At 40.5% G+C, this 23012-nt stretch overlaps 1 protein-coding gene across 2 annotated transcripts in view; it reads left to right on the top strand.

The window, feature by feature from the left end:
* The first annotated feature begins 512 nt into the window (after nt 1–512).
* JMY (junction mediating and regulatory protein, p53 cofactor) overlaps nt 513–23012 on the top strand; it is a 103992-nt gene continuing 81492 nt past the window's right edge. For both annotated transcript variants that reach the window (XM_046665836.1, XM_046665837.1), the window contains exon 1: nt 513–1694. In XM_046665836.1, coding sequence (XP_046521792.1) covers nt 654–1694 — 1041 coding nt within the window. In that variant the 5' untranslated portion in view covers nt 513–653. The remainder of the gene's footprint in view (nt 1695–23012) is intronic.

Here is a 23012-nt window from a genome sequence, read left to right as displayed (position 1 = left end):
GGGAAGCTGAGGGGCGTGGCCGGCGCGCGCGCGCGCGCTCGCGGAGTGCGCGCCGCCGCCGCCGCGTCACCAGCGTGCGGCACGTGCCCGTGTTTACGTCCCTCGTGGAGCCGCCGACGTCAGCAGCCGAATGGCAACATTGTGGCGATGCTGAGGCGCAGAGTTTAGGAGACGCGTCGGTCCGTCTGGCGGGCTCCGGGCGGCAGAGAAGAGGAGCAGGACGAGGGGCGGAGAGGTCGGCCCGGCGAGTGGCGGGGACACACACGCCGCCGGCGCCGCCCGCCGCCCGGCCCGCCGGCCCCGCGCCTCCCCTCCAGGGCGCAGCAGACGCAGCCCCGCGGCCTGGCGCGGGGGGCAGCCGGGGCGGCGCGAGGCGCTGCCGCAGCGCGGGCTTGTAAACAGATCCGACCGCACGTGACCATGTGAACTACCTGCTCCGGGGACGCGTATTGTCTCTCCCGCGAGCCGCGCCACAAAGGAGCGCGGCGGCTCCGGGTGCGGAGGGCCGAGCGAGCGAGCGAGGGAGCCGGCCGGCGCGCTAAGATGGCTGAAGGCGCCCGGCGCGGGTGAGCGGGGGGCGCGGCGCAGCAGCCGGTGAGTCCTCGGCGGGCAGGGCCGGCGGCGCCTCCCCCGCGGCCTGCCCCGGAGCCACCATGTCGTTCGCGCTCGAGGAGACGCTCGAGTCGGACTGGGTGGCCGTGCGGCCCCATGTGTTCGACGAGCGCGAGAAGCACAAGTTCGTCTTCATCGTGGCCTGGAACGAGATCGAGGGCAAGTTTGCCATAACGTGCCACAACCGGACGGCCCAGAGGCAGAGGAGCGGCTCCCGGGAGCAGGCGGGGGCGCGAGGGGGCCCCGAACCCGGCGCGCCCGCGTCCGACGGGACCCGCGGGCCGGGCAGCCCGGCGGGCAAGGGCCGGCCCGAGCCCGCTGGCTCTGCGCCTCTGGGCCGGAGCCCCGGGCCCCGGAGGAGCCCGGCCTGGGCGGAGGGCGGCTCTCCGCGGAGCGCGCGTAGCCTTCGGGGGGACCCGCTGCTGCGGAGTCCGGCCGTCAGAGGGGCGGAGAGCCCTCTCAGGAGCCCAGTGCGGGCCCGGTCCAGCCCGATCCGGAGGGCATCCGACGGCAGAGATGGAGCGGGGGCCGCCGCTGCCGCAGCCCCGCCGGCGCCCAGGGAGGCCCCGGCGTCCTCCGTGCGGGTGGTGAGCGCCTGCGGGGCGGTCTCCGAGGAGATCGAGGTGCTGGAGATGGTGAGGGAGGACGAGGCGGCCCCGGCGTCTCTGGCGCTCTCGAACGCGGAGCACCCGCCGCCCGCCGCCGAGCTGGAGTCCCCGGCCGAGGAGTGCAGCTGGGCCGGGCTCTTCTCCTTCCAGGACCTGCGCGCCGTGCACCAGCAGCTGTGCTCCGTGAACTCGCAGCTGGAGCCGTGCCTGCCCTTGTTCCCCGAGGAGCCCTCGGGCATGTGGACCGTGCTGTTCGGGGGCGCCCCAGAGATGAGCGAGCAGGAGATCGACACACTGTGTTACCAGCTCCAGGTCTACCTGGGCCACGGCCTGGACACCTGCGGCTGGAAGATCCTCTCCCAGGTACTCTTCACCGAGACCGACGACCCCGAGGAGTATTACGAAAGCCTTAGCGAGCTGCGGCAGAAGGGCTACGAAGAAGTGCTGCAGCGGGCCAGGAAGCGCATCCAGGAGGTAGGAAGCTGGTCTGGGTTCCAGCCGTCGCCGTTGGTTACGTACCACGAAGGGCCGGAGCCTCGGTCTGGGCTGTGCGCGTTTGGGACGCTTGTTTTTCTAGACGGGGGAAAAGGATGAAGATGGGATCCTGACCTGTCTCACCCTTCCCTCCTTTTAGTGGTAGGAAAACCGTGGCTTTCCTTAGTTGGCGCTTTGAAGGACCCCTTGATAAATCAGTAGATTTCCTGCCCCATTTATCAAATAGGTTCTGTGTAATAAGTGCTTTGTTTACTATTCAGTATATGCAGCAAGATTAAAGACGCTCAGCAAAAGGGTGTCCCGTAAATATAAGCTAGATGAGCCATTCTCTTTGCCCCTAAAGCTCTTTCCAGCAGTAAGTGCCCAGATATTAACCCTTCTTTCCTGGTGTCATGTTCGTTTACTCAAAATAGTTTGTCTTATGGAGCAAAGTTGGTCTTTTTTTTTTTTAATGTCGTATGTTTTTTAACAACTTAGGCAATTTTTAAATTCATTTTCCTCCGAATGATTGGCCTGTCCAAATGAAAAAGCACCAACTGACAATTGGATGCAAATGTATGTTTAAAGGTTTTATGCACACTGTAGGAATATCTCAAGTCTTTACAGGTGGCTCATGTTTCACTCCAGTTTTAGGGAGAAGAAAGGTCCTGGGCAGGAATGTTTATTATACTTTCATACTTTAAGAGTAAAACCCATGCAGAAGCTTTTCAAACTGTCTAATCCTTAAAATAATGGAGGAAAGGTCTGCGTAGATATACATAGGGAGCCCTACAATGTGTAAGATGTATATAATTTGAGGTCGTGCCTACTTAGCTTCTGCTGAAAGAACTTTACTGAAAGAGTATTCTAAGATATACTTAGTTTCTGGTAATGGACATTAACAGATACTTTCTCAAAACAATTTATTGTTTTTAGTTTTAGTACCAACTGAGGTTGGAGTTGGCGAGGGGAAATGGCCCCTTTTATGGTATCTGTATTTCTGACATTGTGTTGTCATCTGTTAGCCTTGCCTATGTTTATATAATACTTGAATCTTCCTATTAAGACTAAGAAGCTGGAGCCTCCTGGTTTCTTTGTAGAATATTTCGTACTTTTCTTTGCTAGGCTTGAGGAGTTAGGAAATAATTATTCCTCACTTATCCCACAGTGCTCTTACAACTTCCTGAATCCAGGTTTTCGCTCCTTTCTGTAAGTTTACTTTATGCTAAACATCACCCATTGGTAATGTGATCTTAGAGTCTCAGAGATCTGTTTTTCTATCTCTTTTTATCTTCTCACTTCTGGAGTCTGTTCTGCCTTAAATTCTTTTTGGAAGGAAGTGATGGAAGTCTTAAATGGTCGCATATGTTCTCTTTAGAGTTTTGTTAACCTGTATTTCTTTTAAACTGCAAGGGGAGAGTTTGTGCTTCTTTCTCTTGATGTACAGATATATATTGTAATTTTTTTTAACTTTCTACTTTTTATCCCTAAATGACATAGCATGTCTGGTATTTATTGATACTCATAAAAAGTAATTTTGTCTGTTTTTTTAAATTCAAATTGGGTCAAAAATGAAGGGTGCCAAAAATATAGTTACAGTTTTCTAGAAAAGAGTTTATTATGTTTACACTTTTTAGAAAGAATATCTTTTCCTAGTTAAGATTATATTACCCATATTTTATTCTCTTTAATAGAAAAATTTAAAGTTTTAAAGAGGATTTTGTGGGGCCGGCCCAGTGGCATAGTGGTTAAGTTTGTGCGCTCCCGTTTGCCAGCCTGGAGTTTGTGAGTTCAGATCTCAGGCACGGACCTACACACCTCTCATCAAGCCACGCTGCAGTGGCATCCGCATACACATTAGAGGAAACTGGCACAGATGTTCGCTCAGCAACAATCTTCCTCAAGCAAAAAGAGGAAGATTGCCAACAGATGTTAGCTCAGGGCCAATCTTCCTTACCAAAAAAAAGAGAGGATTTTGTGTTTTGGAGAGCAACTCAAAGTAAATGAAATTTATTATAAATTCGTTGAACATTAAATACGTTGAGTTCTGGTGCTTTATTTAGGTGACTTGAACAGAAAATAGCTTTCAAGGACAACAAATAGTTTCAGTTATAATGCCCACCCTGTTTCTGCTGGAAGGTTATGTTGGAATTATGAGGTTCAGTGGGGCAAGCATGGTGTGATTGATTAGTGATGTCTGCCACCGGAATGGTAATGGGGGTGTATAGCACACCAGCCATGTATTGCTTTGTTCCCCAGCTGCTATCCTAATAGTTTGCAATAACTTTTTTTAGGTAAAATCTTTATAGAAGTTATGTTGTTTTTGTATTATTGATTCTGTTGAGTTTAGTAATTACATCTAATTCAGTGTTTTTTATTCCCAATTCTCAAATTGACTTAACTTGTGGAATTGGCTATAGATTTTCTTTCTTTCTTTTTTTTTTCCTAAAGATTTTGTTTTTCCTTTTTCTCCTGAAGCCCCCCGTACATAGTTGTGTATTTTTAGTTGTGGGTCCTTCTAGTTGTGGCATGTGGGATGCCGCCTCAACATGGACTAATGAGTGGTGCCATGTCTGTGCTCAGGATTCAAACCGGCGAAACCAAAGTGGAGCTGGTGAACTTAACCACTCCGCCATGGGGCCGGCCCCCGGCTATAGATTTTCAAGCTAAGTATTATCTGGTAAATCAAACACGTTCTTGGATATATGTTACTTAGAAAATTTAGTCCTTTGGTCATGTTTTTCCTTCTTTAATTTCTTTGAATCTGTTTTCTCGTCCTTTTTTCTACAGCATTCTTTTCCTATCCACTTAGAGGTTTCAGCTTAAAGATCATACCTGTTTTTGTTCAAAATGATCAGTAAATGGTTGGGTTTTTTTGTTTGTTTGTTTTAAATAGAACAGACTGTATAACCAGGTTGTAAACTTCTCAAGGTCACTGGCTTTGACACTATCTTGGAATTCTCTTCTTGGCACCCCTAGTTCAGGGCCACACATCTTGTGAGCACTCTTAATATTAATGGACAAAGGACACCAGAGTTGTTTTTAGTATTGCAAGAGTTTAAAGGATTTGGAAGAAGTGTCCTTTTAATGTAAACTTGTGGGTAAATGAAATTTTATAAATTGATAAATGTAAATTCCTCAAGAGACCATGCTATTTAAAAACTAGGAGAAAAGTCTCTTAAAATGGTATATAACTTCCTAAATAGGAGGTCTTTGTCTGGGTTGGTGAGTTCCCTATAAATTGAGGGGAGCTATTGATGAACTTTAATGGGATACTTTAAGTAACGTGCAGAATTTTATATGCCTAGACATAGTTGCGTTTTTGGAGAGAAAGCCTTACCTACTTTGTAAGCTTAGGGCATACCTCTGTTAGAGTTTAATTTTTGGAATACAGTTATGTTGTAATATGGGGTTATAGAAAGTACTCCTATATCCTTGTCTTGTGAAATACTGAAGAATTAGACCTTAGGTTTTCAGCTAAAAGTTTTTATTAATAATTCACAAATTTGGTCAACTGACTGGAAATAATAGTTTAGGAGGAGCTACCATTTGTACAATGCTAAAGAGAAATTACTTTTAGATGAGATAAGAATTAAAGGTTGTATACTACTTAGGGCCTTAATCTTGAGTACAAACGAAATGTGAAATTTATTACGTGATAGGTTTGTCATGGACTTTTACAAGGATTTACTGTAAGTAGTGCTATTTATACAGCAGGTACTCAATCCCTGAATGAATCAAGTGCCACCAAAGGCCTCTTGGAGAGGTTTCAGTGGTAGGCTTGGTTGTTGATTCGAGCTGAGGATCCTATTAAGGGGTGTGTATGCGTGGATGGCCCATACTGTGGGTTACCTTTGATGACCTGGACTTTGTAAACAATGGTTTCTCTATAAGGATAACTGTTCTTGAAATGATTAATTGTGGTCCTTTAGGTAGTAAAGCTTAGCTATGATGGCACGCTTGGTTAGGATCTAAAAATCAGTGTTCACTTTGGAATTTATTGTGTTTATAAAACTATGCTCAATTTGAACTTCTTTTCAGTTGATTTGAACTTCTTTCCAGTTGAAACCACTGTTTGAGAGCATGATGTGTTTTTAAAAGTAGCCGTGTAAGGCGTGCAGTAGACAGAGCACACCTAGTGTTTGGAGTCCAAAAGATCTGGGTTCAAATTGGACTCACCACTTCTGTGACCTGCTTAGTTATTTAACCTCTTTAAAACAGGGAGATGGGGAAAATACTTAAAGGATTATCTTCAGATTCAAGTGAGACAGTATGAAAAATAAGTGTCTGGAGGCTTATAAAGGAGGCCTCCAGGATGTGTTTTCTTATTTCATGTAATGAAGGATTCTCCAGAGTTTTCAACTCAACACTTCTTTGGGGAATGTAACTAATGTTTACTGGCAATACTTAGATATTGTGCACTTCACATTACCTGTCTCCTTTCATCCTCCCCACAATCTTTTGGGATAAGTGGTGTTTTGTACCTATTTTACTGAAGCAGAAGTTGAGACTTAACGAGGTTACATGGATTTGGCCAGTGTTAAACAGCTAAGGAGTGACCAGAGTCAGATTCAAACCTAGATTTGTCTTAATCCAACTGTGTGCCTGTTCTGCCATGCACTTTTTCCCTGAAGACATTAGAAGAGATGACAGGCTCCACTCCTAAGAATGTGGGAGTGTCGATATTTAAACAGTCAGTTCAATGATGACTTTTAAATTAGAATAACTCATTTGTTAACATTTCAGGTTAATTGTTATAGGTATGATGTGTGGCGGAGTCCACATGTTGTGTGTTAGAAGAAACAGGTTGTCTTGGATGCAAGGATGGGTTTATGTTAGGCAGGAATGTTCAATCACTGTTTCCCTTTGTATCTTAAAATGACTCAGCTATAAACAGCTCCTGACTTCTGAGATTATTTAAGAGAAGGAGCAGGGAGCTCTAAGAAGACTGCTTACTGCCCCTCCTCCCAATTATAACTTCCCTAATTTTCTTGGAAAACTGAGATTAGTTATAAAACTCTGGAGCCCTGCTGAAACTCCAGTAGACACATTAGAGAAATGACAGTCTTTCAGGAGCTCTAGGATGCTGGTCCTTCATTGAGCCAGTGAGCCATGACCCATGACTAAGTATGAACAGTGGAAGCAGGCTTGGGAAGGACATAATGTGGTTGCAGTGGAGAGAGCTGTTCTGCCTGGTACTTCTTGACTGCAGTGACTCGAGGCATTGAAAGACAGGATGTTACATGTCAAGGACGTATGGGAGCTCTGGCCTTTTAGGACCTGGGAGATAGGTCAACAGTGCAGCTTGGTGTCTTGTCTAATCATAATATATTCCCATAAAAATAGTGCAGACTGCTATGTTACTGTGTAACACAGTTAATGAATAATGAAGCTAAGTGAATTCTGTGGGGTTTCGTCAAAGTTATGAAAGACTTGAAAGCTGGAAGCTGTTAAAATAATGACTTAGATACTAATCGTTTTCTTTAATCCTGTGCCCAAATAAACTTTTAGCCATTTTTCATATCACTGAAAAAAGAGATAAGTGTAGAATAAAAGGTGAATTTATGCATCTAGGTTAGCATTTCTGTAAAGCAGAAACATGGAGACTGGTGGTGGAATGACAGCCTTTTTTTTTTTTTTTAAAGGTTGGCACCTGAGCTCACATCTGTTGCCAGTCTTCTTTTCTTCTTCTTCTTCTTCTCCCCAAAGCACCCCAGTACATAGTTATATATTCTACTTGTAGGTCCTTCTGGCTTTGCTGTGTGGGACACTGCCTCAGCATGGCTTGAGCAGCAGTGCTAGGTCCGTGCCTAGGATTCGAACCAGCAAAACACTGGGCCGCTGGAGCAGAGTGCATGAACTTAACCACTCAGCCATGAGGCTGGCCTCAGGTTGGCGGCCTTTTGATAACTAATTTATGTGGTAGTTTCTCTGCTGGCTGTTTAATATCACATGATGCCCAGTCCACCAGACACTGCACAGACATGAAATTGGGTGTGTTTCCTCCTTGCTAAATAAAACAAGGCCAACTTTGAAAAACACTTTAGTTACGTGAGTACAAAGGTGTGTGTGTGTGTATGTTGAAGGAGAAGGTGAGTGGGAGGTTAGGTTTGGTTTGAGATCTTCACCTGTGGCTTGAATCAGTCTCTCACTCTTCCCCATTGCTACTTTATTTGACCTTACTGACTGTAGAATATTGTTGGAAGTGGGACTTGGAAGTACAAGGTGGCCTTCCAGTGATGGTTAAATATATGTGTGCTTATTTTTTTTGTAATGGGAAGTTTCCCATGGCTCTTTTTACTCTTGAACAGGTCAGAATCAGCTCCCTCTGGATCTGCCCAGTTCCCTCAGTTATTGACAGGGGAGAAATTAAGTTGCAAGGGTAAGAGACATAGACAGTGAAGACTAAGTAATTGTTCTTGGTGCTATTTGATTTTTGTTAGAGGGAGTGAAGTTCATTTGGCTTTTCAGGCTTCCTGTAGGGGACTGTTAATACCAAGTAGCCTTACGGAGGCTGTACAGAGCCTACAGAGTATCTAGCTTACTAAAACTGCACAGGGCAAGGAAGGATTCATTCAGCAAAAAGCTAGAAAATTTCGTGAGTTTTCTTAAATGTGAGGATTGCCTTTTTATGTTTGTCATTGAATTTTAAATTATATATAGTTATGCTTTTCATACATTAGATTCTTTTCAGACTATAGTGAAGGTTTTTTAGAATAGGCTATAAGATAAAAAGTAGGTCTGATGGGCTAGGCATTTTATAGGGGAGAATGGTCTTATGGATAAAAGTGTGAAGTTCCTTTAATGATTTAGGGTTTTATTTGTAACTTTAAGGTTTGAGTGTGATTGCTTGGGGCTTGGTTTCTTCAGCTGATTACTAGTGCATTCAAGTACTGTAGGCACAGGGAGAATACAGTGGTAAACAAGGATGGTCATTTTCTTCCGGAAGAAATTTTAAATAAAACTGGTTCCTGAGGCATCCTGCTGCTGGGAATTAGTCGAGGCAGGGTGCTTTTTAAGAAGCGTCTCACTGCACGTCTTTAAGCCGTGCGTAGTGGAAAGAAAATTGATTGGACATGGCTTGGGAGAGTCGGTGGTTTTGTCCTGATTCTGATTTAGTTGTTTGACGTTAGGCTCTCATTTACCCTCTTTGGACCTTAGTTTCCCGTTTGTAAAGTGAGGTTATGGTGTCCTTTTCAAGCATCCAGGGTAGTTTACAGGCACAGTGTGCCCAGGGTTGGGACCTGAGCCCCTTGTTGCTTGTGTCCAGGTTTCGGCCTCCCTGCAGTGAGGTGACTGTTTAGATCACAGCACTTCTAATGGTGCTGGCGTTTGAAAAAGCCCTAATTCATTGTTGGGTGCGGAGGGCGTTAGGTTAGGGCAGGAGGTAACGCTTCCCCCTGCTTTTTTGTTTCCTCATCTTCAGTTTGTTCGTTATTTGTACATGAAGGGGTTTTTTTGTGCTTTCCCCTATGGTTTTTAGTATTAAAATGACTTTTCCCATCAGTTTTTGATAACTTACTGAAGTTAAACTTACAAAATGAATATTTACTTACTAAAATTATTTTTTTAAGCCTGTCTTCCTCTTCATCTTCCTCCCTAGATGAGTCTCTGTCCTCTTTACTGACACAGGGGTGGCCATAACTAGAGCCAGCTATGTGTGCAGAAGGACATGAGGCTCCAGTTTTCAGTCATCACAATAACTAGCCTTTACTGAGTGCTTCCTGTGGATCAAGCACTGTGGAGATCTGTACAGTCATTAGCTGGGTTATGTAGATAGGAGTTAAGAGGTAGGGTTCAAATGAGTTTGAGTCCTGGCTCCTCCATTTGATAGCTTTGTGAATTCGGGCCTACCTAATTCTCTCAGGGCCTTAGCTTCCTCATCCGTAAAGTGAGGAGACTAATGCTGCTGCCACACAGACTGATTTAAAAATAGGTTTTATGTAAAGTACTTAGAACAGTGCCATGTACCCAGTAAACACTTTATAAATGCTAACTTATTAATATTAGTATCCTTATCATCTTAAGAGGTAGAGATTTTACAGTAAACAGGTTGAAAGAGATTGGATAAATTTGCTTAAGATAATATATCTAGTGTGTAAGAAAACCGAATTCACATCCAAGCCTGAGTGATTCCTGCTTGCTTTCTTTTTTTAAGTATGCTTTTTTTTTTTGGAGGGGAGGATTGGCCCAGAGGTAACATCTGTTGCCAATCTTCTTCTTTTTGCTTGGGGAAGATTGTTACTGAGCTAACATCTTCCCAGTCTTCCTCTATTTTGTATGTGGGATGCTGCCACAGCATGGCTTGATGAATGACATAGGTCCATGCCTGGGATATGAGCCCACAAACCCCAGGCCACTGAAGCAGTGTGTGTGAACTTAACCACTACGCCACTGGGCCAGCCCCACCTTCAAGTCTTTAATCCATTTTGAGTTAATTTTTGTGCATGGTGTAAGATAATGGTCTACCTTCATTCTCCTTTTGTTAATGTGTATCACATTGATTGATTTCTGCATGTCATCTCTGCACCCGTGGTATAAATCCTACTTCATCATGGTGTATGATCCTTTTAATGTATTACTGTATTCAGCTTGCCAATATTTTGTTGAGGGTTTTTGTGTCTGTGTTCGTCAGTGATATTGGCCTGTTCCTTCTTTGTGTTGTCCTTCTCTGGCTTTGGTATTGGGGTGATGTTGGCCTCACAGAATGAGTTAGGAAGCATTCTGTCTTATTCAACTTTTTGGAATAGTTTGAGAAGGGGTAGTTATTAAATCTTCCACGAATGTTTGGTAGGATTTTCCAGAGAAGCCATCTGGTCCTGGACTTGTTTTTTGGGAGGCTTTTGATTACTGTTTTAATCTCTGTACTTGTGATCGGTCTATTCAGATTCTCTGTTCCTTCTTGATTCACTTTTGGGAGGCTATATGAGTCTAGGGATTTATCCATTTCTTCTAGGTTATCCAATTTGTTGGTGTATAGTTTTCATAGTATTCTCTTAGAATCCATTGTAATTTCTCCTCTTTCATTTCTAATTCTATTTGAGCCTTCTCTCTTTTTTTCTTAGTCTGGCTAAATAAAGATTTGTTAATTTTATCTTCTCAAAGAACCAGTGCCTAGCTTCATTGATCCTTTCTACTGTTTTTTAAGTCTGTTTCATTTATTTCTGCTCTAATTTTTATTATTTCTCTCCTTCTGCTGACGTTGGACTTTTTTTTTAATTAAAAAAAAAATTTTTTTTTGAGGAAGATTAGCCCTGAGCTGACTACTGCCAGTCCTCCTCTTTTTGCTGAGGAAGCCTGGCCCTGAGCTAACATCTGTGCCCATCTTTCTCTACTTTATACATGGGACACCTACCACAGCATGGCTTTTGCCAAGCGGTGCCATGTCCTCACCCGGGATCTGAACTGGCAAACCCTGGGCTGATTGTTCTTCTTTTTCTAGTTATGTTAGGTGTAGTTTAAGATTGCTTTTTGAGACTTTTTTCTTGTTTGTCGAAGTGGGCCTGTATTGCTATAAATTTCTCTCTTAGTACTGCTTTTGCTGCATCCCGTAGGAGTTGATATGTTGTGTTTTCATTTTCATTTTCTTCTAGGTATTTTTTTATTTCTTCTTTGACTTCTTCAGTGATCCACTGGTTGTTCAGTAGCATGTCGTTTAGTCTTCACATATTTGTGGCTTTCTCAGCTTTTTTCTAGTAGTTTATTTCTAGTTTTATAGCATTGTGGTTGGAAAAGATGCTTGATATGATTTCAGACTTCCTAAATTTATTGAGGCTTGCTTTGTTTCCCAACATATGGTCTATCCTTGAGACTGTTCCATGTGCACTTGAGAAGAATGTGTATTCTCCTGTTTTTGGATGGAATGTTCTGTGTATATCTCTTAAGCCCATCTGGTCTAGTGTTTCATTTAAGGCCACTGTTTCCTTGTTGACTTTCTGTCTGGATGATCTATCCATTGATGTTTCATTTAGGGTGTTCAGGTCCTCTACTATTATGTTGCTGTTGGTTTCTCTCTTTAGGTCTGTTAGTAGTTGCTTTATATACTTTGGTGCTTCTGTGTTAGGTGTGTATATATTCATAAATGTTATGTCCTCTTGCTGGAATGTCCCTTTTACCATTCTGTACTGCCTGTCTTTGTCTCTCATTTTTTTATCTTGAAGTCTGCTTTGTCTGATACAAGTACGACAACACCTGCTTTATTTTGCTTGCTGTTTGCTTGGAGTATTTTCTTCCATCCCCTCACTCTGAGACTATGTTTGTCTTTAGAGCTGAGGTATGTTTCCTGAGGCAGCATATTGTTGGGTCTTGTTTTTTAATCCATCCAGCCGCTGTCTTTTGATTGGAGAATTCAATCCATTTACATTTAGAATGATTATTGATATATGAGGGCTTAATACTGCCATTTTATCTCTTGTTTTCCAGTGGTTCTGTATTTCCATTGTTTTTCTTCCCTTGTATTTCTGACTGCCATTTCAGTTTGGCAGTTTTCTGTGATGGTTTTCTTAGTTTTCTCTTTACTTATGATTTGTGTCTCTGTTTTGATTCTTTGTCTAGTGGTTACCATGAGGTTTGTATAAAAGATCTTATAGATGAGATGGTCCATTTTCTGATAGCTTTTTACCTCCATTAGACTTAGCAGATTCCATCCCTTTTATCTTCCCCTTCTGAGTTATTGTTGTCACAAATTCTTTTCTGTGTTGTGAGATTGTTTTGAAGTGATTATAGTTATTTTTGATGCTTTCCTTCCCTTTGTCTTTTATAATTGTTGACTGACCTTTTCTGATATAGAGCTGCAATTTTCTGATTCTTTCTATTTATCTCCTGCTCAAGGTTTTGTAAACTTTTGCCTTTTTGTTACAGGTAGGACGGCTTCCTTCATCATTTCTTTTAAGGGAGGTCTAGTGGTGATTAACTCTTCCAGCTTTTCTTTATCTTGGAATGCTCTTATTTCTTCATCATATCTGAAAGATAGTTTTGCTGGATAGAATGTTCTTGGCTGGAAGTTTTTGTCTTTCAGTATTTTGAATATATCATTCCATTGTCTCCTAGCCTGTTTCTGCTGAAAGCCTGATTAGGGTTCCTTTGTAGGTTATTTTCTTCTGCCTTGCTGCCCTTAATATTTTTTCTTTGTTATTGACTTTTGACTTTTGCCAGTTTTAATATTATATTCCTTGAAGAAGGTCTTTTTGTATGGATGTAATTAGGAGTTCTCTTGAATTCCCGTACTTGTAAGTCCAGTTACTTCCCAAAGCTTGGGAAGTTCTCAGCTATTATTTCTTTGATCAAGCTCTCTGCTCCTTTCTCCTCATCTTCCCCTTCTTCTCCCTCTGGAATACCTATAATCCTTATCTTGCTTGTCCTAATTGAGTTGGATGCTGCTCAGAGGATTTCTTCATTTTTAAAAAAAATCTTAGTTCTTTCTCCTCCTCCACTTGAAGCATTTCTGTATTTCGATCGTCTAAATTACTAATTCTGTCCTACATAATGTCAGCTCTGCTTTTTATGGATTCTAGATTATTTTTTATTTCATGAATTGTGTTCTTCATATCGAGAATTTCTGTTTGGTTTGTTTTGAGTTTCACTCTCCTTAGTGAATTATTTCTTCTACTCATTAATTTTACTCCTGAGCTCATTGAACTGTCTTTCTGAGTTTTCTTGTAACCTGTCTCTTTATGATAACTATTTTGAATTCTTTCATTTAGATTGTAAATTTCTGTGAGTTCAAGATTGGTTTCTGGAGACTCTGAAATTGTTCGCTCAGGCCAGGCTGTCCTCACTTCCTCTTACAGTTGCACTGGCTGCTGTGTGAGGATCTGCCACCTGGCTCACTGTCACCAGGGAGGGGAAAGGGTGCACCCACCTAGTTCCACTGCCTCTTGGGGATCCAGTTCACTCACTTTCAGATGAATAGCTCCGTGGATCTCTCAGGTGTTCTTTTGTGCTGTGTGGGGAATCCTCTGCTCATTAATGTCCATTTAGTTCTAACTTAAAGGAGAGAGAGTAAGGGAACAACTCACTCAACCACGATGCTTAGGTCACCCTCCTTAGGAAGGGTATTTAGGTATTTGCATATGCTGATTTCTTTTACAAGTCAGTTTGAGAATTTCCATTCACATTGGTTGCAAAGGAGTGGAAAATTAATGTGGTTTAAAACAATTGGGCATATCTTTGGTTATTTGTTTATTATTATAAATAACATAATATTTTATTTTCTTATTCTATAGGTCTAATATTGCATTTTGTAAGTATTCTTCTCCTAAGGAAGGTCCAGCACTTTGGTATACAGGGTTACTAGATGGTAAATGTAGATTTTGCTTCATCTTGCTCCCCAATTGTATGTGTAACTATAAGTAAGCTGGCTAGCTGAACTAGTCTCAGAATATTTACTTACTGAAATGTGAAGCCGTTATAGGAAATATGTGCCAAGCTTACTCCAGTCTTTACCAAAGAACAGCGCTGTTATTGCAAATGGTCTTTTCTGGAGATAGTCCTAAACCTGTTTTTAAACTTAATGACTTAGAAGTACAGCAGGGCTGGATGTTCTGCAATACCCTCATGGTCAAGTAGCCATCTTGGAAAGTCCAATGGAAGAATTGGTGGAGGATTGCAGCACATCACTGTTGTGCCACAGGTCAAGGTTTTTGGAGATATAATTTTTTAGTTTTCGTAAATTGTTGATTTTTATCAGTTTCCTACGTAATGTATGCATAGGTTGTTTCCCCAGTTACTGTTTGATATCTATGCATGTTTGTGTTCCCCTGGGATCATTTTAAAATATTAAGTGAAGTTTTACTCTCTTTCTGACCTGTGGTCCACCCTCACCCAGATGAGGACTAGACCTGTATTTCCGACTTCCCCTTGCACGTGGATGTCCTGTTGGTCTCCTACTCATTCCATTTATCCAGTTCACATCCTCCAGCTGCCATGCCTCACTTGGGTCTGTGGCTCTACCTGAAGCAGCCACCTTTAATATGGGTCTTTGCTGTTTCTCTGGAACTGCCTCCCTTCCTCTGTTTCCCAGAACTATTCAGTTCTTCCAAATCTGGTGTGTGTTGGTTCTAAGAAGCCATTGCTTATGACACATGATCCATTTTATGACAGGTGTTTTCAATGTGGGAAAAGAAACACTGTGTTCACATTGATTTGTAAATGCATACCAGTTGAGAAATATTAAATGTGAATTTTAGAACTGAAGAACTAAGGAATCACTCTTGTTAGTTACTGCTTTCCCATGTTGCTCCTGCACCCATCTCAGTTTCATCTCTCACTGTTTCATCCCTGGACTGGTTTTAGCTTTCTTCCAGTGTCTTCCTTGCAACGTAGGCTTTCTATACCTTGCTCCAAAACTGTTTTACAGCACTACTTTGCACACCTTCATTCCCACCTCTCCAGCCTCACACAAATAACACTAAACTGAACTTCTTCCATTGCTTATTGACAGAGTCCACATTCCTGGCATTCAGAGTCATCCACATTCTGGTTATCCTGCCAGTCTTATCTCTTCTGTTCTCTGCATGAACCTTTCATTATTCTAAGCAAGACTTTTGCCCAATATTCTCTGAACTCACCATAGACCTGTCTTTGCTCCATTGTACAGGACTGCAACGGCCACCCCCCCCCCCCCCCCGCCACCAAGTCTTCCCTTTTGCTTGTCTAAGTTCAACCCTTCTTTCCAAGGCCAGATCAAGTGCCCCTCCTGTCAGAAATCAGAGAAATTTCTGCAGAAATTTGGAGGTGAGAGAGGCCTTTGTTACCTACAGTTCATATTGTTCAAGTGCTGCCTTGTGTTTTTCTCTTTAAGGACTCCTCTTGCCCTTTAAAATGCATTGTAAGCCCCTAAGAGACAAAGATAAATTTTGTTCATATTGTTTTCTAATACTTCAAATCCCCCAGTGCTTCTGTATATAGTAGGTGCCTAGTAGATGTTCTTTGATCCATTTAAAAGTTGGTTTCTGTAGATGACATGTGTTCATGTGGCTAAAATATTGACTAAAGGTATGTGTTTCCCTAGGAGTAGAATGAAATCAGATTTACCACTTCTCTGTGAAGTAAGGAACCTGAAAAAGTCAACTTTTTAAATATCAGAATGGGTCATTACTGTCAGTAACCCTTACACTTTCTAAAATTGGACTTCAGCTTTAACAGTTGTTGACAAATAATCAATGATTAATATAGAAATCACATGAAAATGATTCAGCAGTTTTACAACACAAGAACAGAGTTGGGCAGTGTGTTTTCTGAATGTGGAAAATGTGTGTGTCCTTGGTCCGTCCTTGTCAGTTGAGAAAGCAAACCCAGTACGCCTTCGGGGAGTTCCCAGGGCCACAGATCCAGTCTCATTGCTGGGATAGGCCTCTCCCATCTGAGTACCCCAATGCTAGTCCTGAGTCACACCTTTTCACCAGCAAATAATTATTTGCATGTCTTAATAATACCTTAATGATTAAGATATTATTTATAGATTTTATGTTGCTGCTTAAACATCTTCCTAATTAAAAAAAAATGAGGCACTCAGTCTTGAGTTTGACACATTAGAGTAGGGAAGAAAGTTATGAAACTATGCATAGGAGTGTATAGGTTCTAAATTTTATATCTAGAACTGTAAAAATTATGCCAAGATTTTCAAGGATTTTAGCAGTCCTATGATCCTGAAGTCAGAGAGATGACCCTAGAACTCTGACTGGCAAAATACAGGATGGAGACTCCATAATTAAGGGCAGGAAGTGTCTTCTTCCTCTCTCCTCCTCTATTTGTAATTGGTCACTGCGTTAGAAACCAGGTCGAGTAGGACTGGGGAAAGAAGTAGTGGCACAGAGTTGTTTTGCAGTCTTCTCTGTTTCAGTGATTATAGGGAGTCCTGAAAAAATATTTTTTTAAACTATTGTCGCTGACTCCTTTAAGAATCTGATAAAAGTTGTGCATCCTTGCCCCAGAGAAATTTTGCAGTAAACAGTGTTTTGTTTCAAATATCAGATAATTGAGACCTCCTAGTTGAAGAGCCTAGTTCTTGTCAGGATTAGATCGGGGAGGCAAGAAAGGTATCCATTAGGGAAGTTAGAAAGAAAGGAAAGGGAGAAGTGTTGTACTTATTAGGCTAATGTACTTAATTAATGCTTTATACAATTCTTCATTTCTTTTAAGTGAATCAATAGAGCAAAATAACTTTCTAAAATTACGTGTGAGGTGTGTAAGATATTGAAGCAGAGATAATTCAACTCTATTTTCTGGACCCCTTTTCCCTGCCTCTCCCTCCTCTCCTCTGCATCCTGCTGTGAGCATCTCTATATTGTGTTGATTGTACCTGAGCCCTTCTGTGATCATCCTTTGCGTGCATGTTTGTCATTCAGATCCGTCTATATTCTGATTGAGTTTGTGTCCATCAGTGAATCTTTTCAGATTTAGCAAACCTGCATTTTCCACATTTTAAATTCAAGCCTTCCCTATACATCCCAAACATCCTTAATCCTAAATAATATGACTCTGGTTTCAGTATCTTTCTCCTCTTTTTGTGGGTGCCTTATTTATAACACCTTACACATTTCACAGTTCATAACCTGCAAAAGTCTGCAGCTCAGTTTATTCTTTGGATTTCCTCAGTTTTGGTTAGCAAAATAGAAAATTAAGTTATGTTACTGTAACAGTTTAGTGATTATATTTTTACTAGTTGAATTATTATGAATTATGGGAAGTGGTTTAGACTAAAAAGTCTAATGCTTAGTAAATTGTATCTTTTGAAGTTTTAGAATGCATTTTACTTGGAGATTATTTTCAGATACTTGGATTAAAATAGATTGCCAATTGAAGCTGTAATTGGTTTTAAGATAGTCTACTGTTGGAAAAACATGAAACTTTATAACAAAGAAGACAAATTAATAAATTAGCAGTGTTAGGTGAGATGCTTTGGGCTTCTGTGCAAGAGTATTAAGTTTAGTTGCTGCATAATAGCTTTGTAAAGTGCTGTTCTGTTTGGGGATAAAAGGTATGTGGAACATGATATATAAATATGTTAATATTTGAATAGAATAACTGATTTTCTGTCCTGTCAATTGCACATGTCTGTGCAGAGTGGTATTGTGACTTAATTAATAAGTATATAGTGATTTGATGTTTTGTGTTGGCAGAAAATAGTATCTAACTGTTTGGTGCATTACATTTACTTTGTGTCTCTGTAAGAAGAGCTCAAAAGAAGCCTAGTGTCTGAGGATTGTCTTACTATTGAATCGTGGCATTTGATCACTTGTAAGGACTCCGGGGAACTTTATTATTGAGAGTTGTTGCTACCCTTTTGGGTTTATTCCTCATTCTTTTATCAGTTTTGCTATTCCTCAAACTTGGTATAAAATCATTATCTTAAAGAAAGTGTTCCATTTTCAACTGGAATAAAAGATAAAGAGCTTCTGTGAATGTAGAATTATTGCCTTTAAAACTATAAAAGGATAGTTTATAATTCATTGTAAAGACTATCATTGTTTTGTTGCTGTTACACATTCACTTTTTTCTTTTCAGTTTTCTTGTCCTGTCTTTCTCAATCTGGTTATTATGTTTCTGATGTGCTGCAGCCTGGCAGTGGTAAGCCGTGGAGGAGGCACCTTTGCCACCAGTTAGAACTGATTCTGGGACTTGAGAAGAGTGCTGTGATTAGAATTGATCATTCACAGCAGCTGCTGTTACTTTCAAAATCCTGCTTTTCAATTGTAGCTTAAAATAGATGATTCAACAATGATTTAGCTACTTATGAATAATACATGGACACAGGAAGAGAAGCATGTGTCATTTTCATATTTCTCATACTTCATCTTTTGGAAAAGTTGTATCTGTAGTTTTATATATCATGGCAAAGGGGATCATTTAATTTTCCTTTTTTGATGAATAAGCCGGAATACCTTTGGGGTGGGAAAGTGGAGAAGGAATAGAGTGAGTATAAAACCTTCCTTTAAAAAACTTCCTTTAAAAAACTTGATAGATTGTATCTTCTCCCCTCCCCCTGCCATTACCCTGTCTCTGGTTCCTCTTCTCAGAGGCAATCATCCAAAAGAGTTTCTTGTGCATCTTCCAGATTCAGTCACACATGCAAAGATATATAGGCCATATATGCTCCCCACCGTTTTTTTTTTTCTTGTGAGGAAGGTTGGCCCTGAGCTAACATCTGTTGCCAATCTTCCCTTTTTGCTTGAGGAAGATTGGCCCTGAGCTAACATCTGTGCCAGTCCTCCTCTATTTTGTATGTGGGTCAGTGCCACAGCATGGCTTGATGAGCAGTGTGTAGGTCCATGCCTGGGATCTGAACCTGTGAACCCTAGACCACCTAAGTGGAGCGTGCAAACCCAACCACTACACCACTGGGCTGGCCCCACTCCCCACCTTTATAACAACTCAAATGGTAGCATACTATAAACTCTGTTACATATCTTCAGTTTTTTTCTCTTAACAGGCTGTATTTCTTTTAATGTTAAATAATATTCCATCGGATGGATTTGTTTTAATGTAGGTTTTTTTTCCTGATCTTTACTGTTGCTGTTAAAATAGCATATCTTTTCCCACATGTGCAAGTGTATGTATAGGATAAATTTCTGTGAAAAGAATTGGTGGGTCAAAGAGAATATGCATTTTGATTAAATTGCTTTCTATAGAGAAAGTGCCAGTTTACACTCCTTCAAACAAAACATTCCCCCCTTTTGTTTCTGTATCCTTTTCAACAGAAGACTGTTTTGAAAGCCTTTTTTGATCTTATCCATGAAAAGTTTTAGTTTGTAATTTACTTTTCAGTTCTCTAATGAGTGAGTCTTCATTTTCTCAGGAGTCATTTCTGTGAACCCATTTCATTCTTTACCTATTTTTTTATTGTGTTGTTTGACTACAGAAATTGTGTGTTGTGATTTTTCCTTTGTCATTTGTTTCGTGATTTTATTTTTTATGTCTGTGTAGCCAGTTTAAAATTTTTGCAGCAGAATTTATTACTCTCTTGATAGTTTCTGGATTTTGGGTCGTGCTTTAAAGTCTCCCATGAAGAGAATATTTAAAGAAAAAAGCAAAAACAAACCTTAACTCTTCTGACTTTTATAATTTTATTTGTATTTAAATTGTTGACTCAGTTGGGATTTATTTTGGTGTAAGGAATGAGATAGGGATCCAACTTATTTTTTTTCCTGATGAGGTGACAGTTACCACAGTTTTTCAGTGATTCACACTTACCGTGTAGTAAATTTTCATATGTCTGAACTCCTTACTACTTCATTGTGCTTGATCCTGATATCAAATGTTTATAATACCTGGTAAGGCCATTGCTCCTCTCCACATTTACTGTTCTTTATAAAATTTTTTTTTGTTATTTTATCCTTGTATTTTTCCATGTGAGTTTTAAAATTGGCCTTTTGTTATGCCGTAAAACTGTCAAGAGGCAATTACCACATGAAATTTATAATTTAATGATATTTTTATTATCAGTCTTCCATTTATTTGCATCACCTTTTGGTGCCTTTTAACATTTTATTCACATGGCTCTTGATAGATTTAAGTTTATTCCTATGTATTTTTCTCTTTTGGTGGTTCTTGTAAATGGAATCCTTGCTGGTGGTTTGTGTCTACCATAAAAGGGCTATTGGTTTCTGTATATAAATTCTAACAGCTTATTGAGTACTATTTCTGTTGCCCTTTTTCTGTTTATTCTAAATTGGATTCTAAATTGCCAGTTTTTAAATTAATAGGCAGAATTCTGTCAGAAGACCCAGAATATCTTTATGATCTCTTCATTGTTTCTTTGTAGGCATAAAAGGCCAAATTATAATTTTAAAAAAAAGGAAGGTAAGCATGTCATCAGAATGAAGAGAGTTAATTTGATGATTTTAATGGCCATTGCCTTTAAACATCCAGTTTCATTGACTGGCGCATATATATACTGGAGGTAAGATGCTGGTCAGTGTTGGAGATGAGACCAGGCTGATGTCATTCTAGACCTGTCCTTTAAAGATGATCATTCTGTGATTGGCTTTAGTAATAACAGTGGTTTTTTCTTAGAATAGCAAAAAATGCTGGCTAACTGAACTGTGAGAAATGAGAATTTTGACTCAATTTTACTTTAAATAGTGCTGATTCATCTGATATAAAATAATAGTAAATGTAGTGAGAGGAGAAAATGGTTTTAGATCCAAGAAAAAAAGTTATGTACCAGAATTCTACAGATTTGGAAATTGAATACATAACTTCTATAACTTTCCATAGACTTAACCTCACATTATAGTTAATATGAGTACATCAAGGTACTTAGTAAAAGCAATGCTTCTCAAACTTTGAAGTGTATACTCATCACATGGCAATCTTATTAAAATTCAGATTTGGGTTCTGTGGGTCTGGAACGGGCCCTGAGGTAAACAGGGTGCATTGACCACATACATCATTCTTTTTTCCTACTCATAGATGGTTTCACTGCTTATTAGAATGCACGGCATTTACAGACTCATGTGATGCCTGCTCCCTAGTGTGCACCCCCTACTTCAGGGAGCATGATAACACACTGCCACTCCCTTCTCCTACCCAGATTTCTCATCTGCGATGCTTTAATTCATGTGATTTCTCAGGTATAAATTGCTGTCCTTCAACAGTCCAGCACCTCTCATCCTTCAAGACCCAGTTCAAATCCTAGTTTTAGAACACCTTTTTCAACTGCTTTAGCCCGCTCTGATTTGTCTTTTCTCTGAACTTTTACTGTCTTTTACAATCAATATTTTACTTTTATGTGTATTGGTTTGTTTCTCTAGTAAGATTGTAGACTTCTTAAAGATAAAGTCTTTGTTGGACATTTTGCAGCCTCTATATGACCTGTCCACTTGGATATCTAAAAAGCAATTTGGTGCAGAGTCTCTGAATCTGTAATCTTTGCCTCTGAAAACCTGTTTGTATTACTGTGTTCTTTGCCTCAGTGAATGCCAGAAACCTAGTGGTCATCCATAATTACTTCTGCCCTAAAACCCAATCTTTCATCAAGTCCTGTTGATTTTATCTCCAAAGCATTTCTTGAATCTGTGCTTCTCTCCTCCAATCTAAGCTACCACCAGCTTTGATGGAGTGACCCAGGAGCCTGTGAAGTGATCTCTCTGCGTCCGCTCTGGTCCCCCATCCAAACTGTTCTCACAGCCATAGTGTAAATCAGGGCCATTGTGGTCTGTTAGTGTCTCCCATTGTGTTCCCTCTCTCTAGTTTGTTAACCTTATTTTATCATCTTTGTGGACATACCTGTCTGTCTTTCTGACCCAATCTTTTCTTCCCACTTTGCCTAGTTTATGCATTTTATCCTTCAGAGCACAAGTCAAACAAGATTCTTTTACTTGGGAAAGTATTCCCTGATGTTTCCCTGTAACCAGAGAGGGCTTTGACTGAAAAACAAAACAGAAAACCTTTAATGATGTCGCTTTGCTTTCTCCATAAAGCAGATCCCACTTGGCCTGGTCTCTGTCCATGTCTGTAAATCATTTATGTATTATCAGTTGCTAAAGTCACTGATGTTTGAATTGATTCTTTTTGCTTTAGTCAACTTCTATTAAAACAAAACCAACAAACAAAACCAAAAACCACTAGTTAATAAAGCAGAAGAGATTGATCTGATCGCCTTACGAAGCAGTAGGGCTTAGTGGGAATGAACATGAGCGTTAATTGTTTATTATGGATTTATTTTCTAATCACTTTTTTGTTTTACTTTAAAAATAATTTAAGCACACATACAGTGAAATACAAAATTATGATTTTAAATAAGTTTGTGTCATTTAAAAATTAATAGACTTTGTTTTATGTTGGTTTTAGGTTTACAGAACAGTGGAGCAGAAAATACAGAGTTCCCATTTACCCCCCTCTCCTGCCACAGTCTCCCCTCTTATTAACATCTTGTATTGAAGTGGTACATTTGGTACAATTGGTGAACCAATATTAAAACATTATCACTAAAGTCCATAGTTTACATTAGGGTTCATTCTTTGTGTTGTACAAAGTTTTGACAAATGGATAATGTCTGCATGCACCAGTACAGTATCATACAGAACAATTTCACTGCTCTCAAAATCTCGTATGCCACCCATTCATTGGAGAGTGCCACCTCTCTCCAACCCCTGCTAACCAGTGATTTTTTTTTTTTTTACTGCCTCCATATTTAGCCTTTTTTAGAATGTCATATAGTTGGAATCATACAGTAGGTAGCCTTTTCATATTGTCTTATCACTTAGCAATATGCAACTAAGGTTCCTTCATACCATTTTTGTGGTTTGATAGCTCATTTCTTTTTTATTGCTGAATATTCCTTGTATGGATGTACCACAGTTTGTTTATCCATTT

The sequence above is a fragment of the Equus quagga genome, chromosome 7, assembly GCF_021613505.1.
Source record: "Equus quagga isolate Etosha38 chromosome 7, UCLA_HA_Equagga_1.0, whole genome shotgun sequence".
Classification (NCBI taxonomy): Eukaryota; Metazoa; Chordata; class Mammalia; order Perissodactyla; family Equidae; genus Equus; species Equus quagga.
The sequence above is the reverse complement of the archived record's forward strand: the minus strand, read 5'-3'. Positions and strand labels throughout refer to the sequence as shown.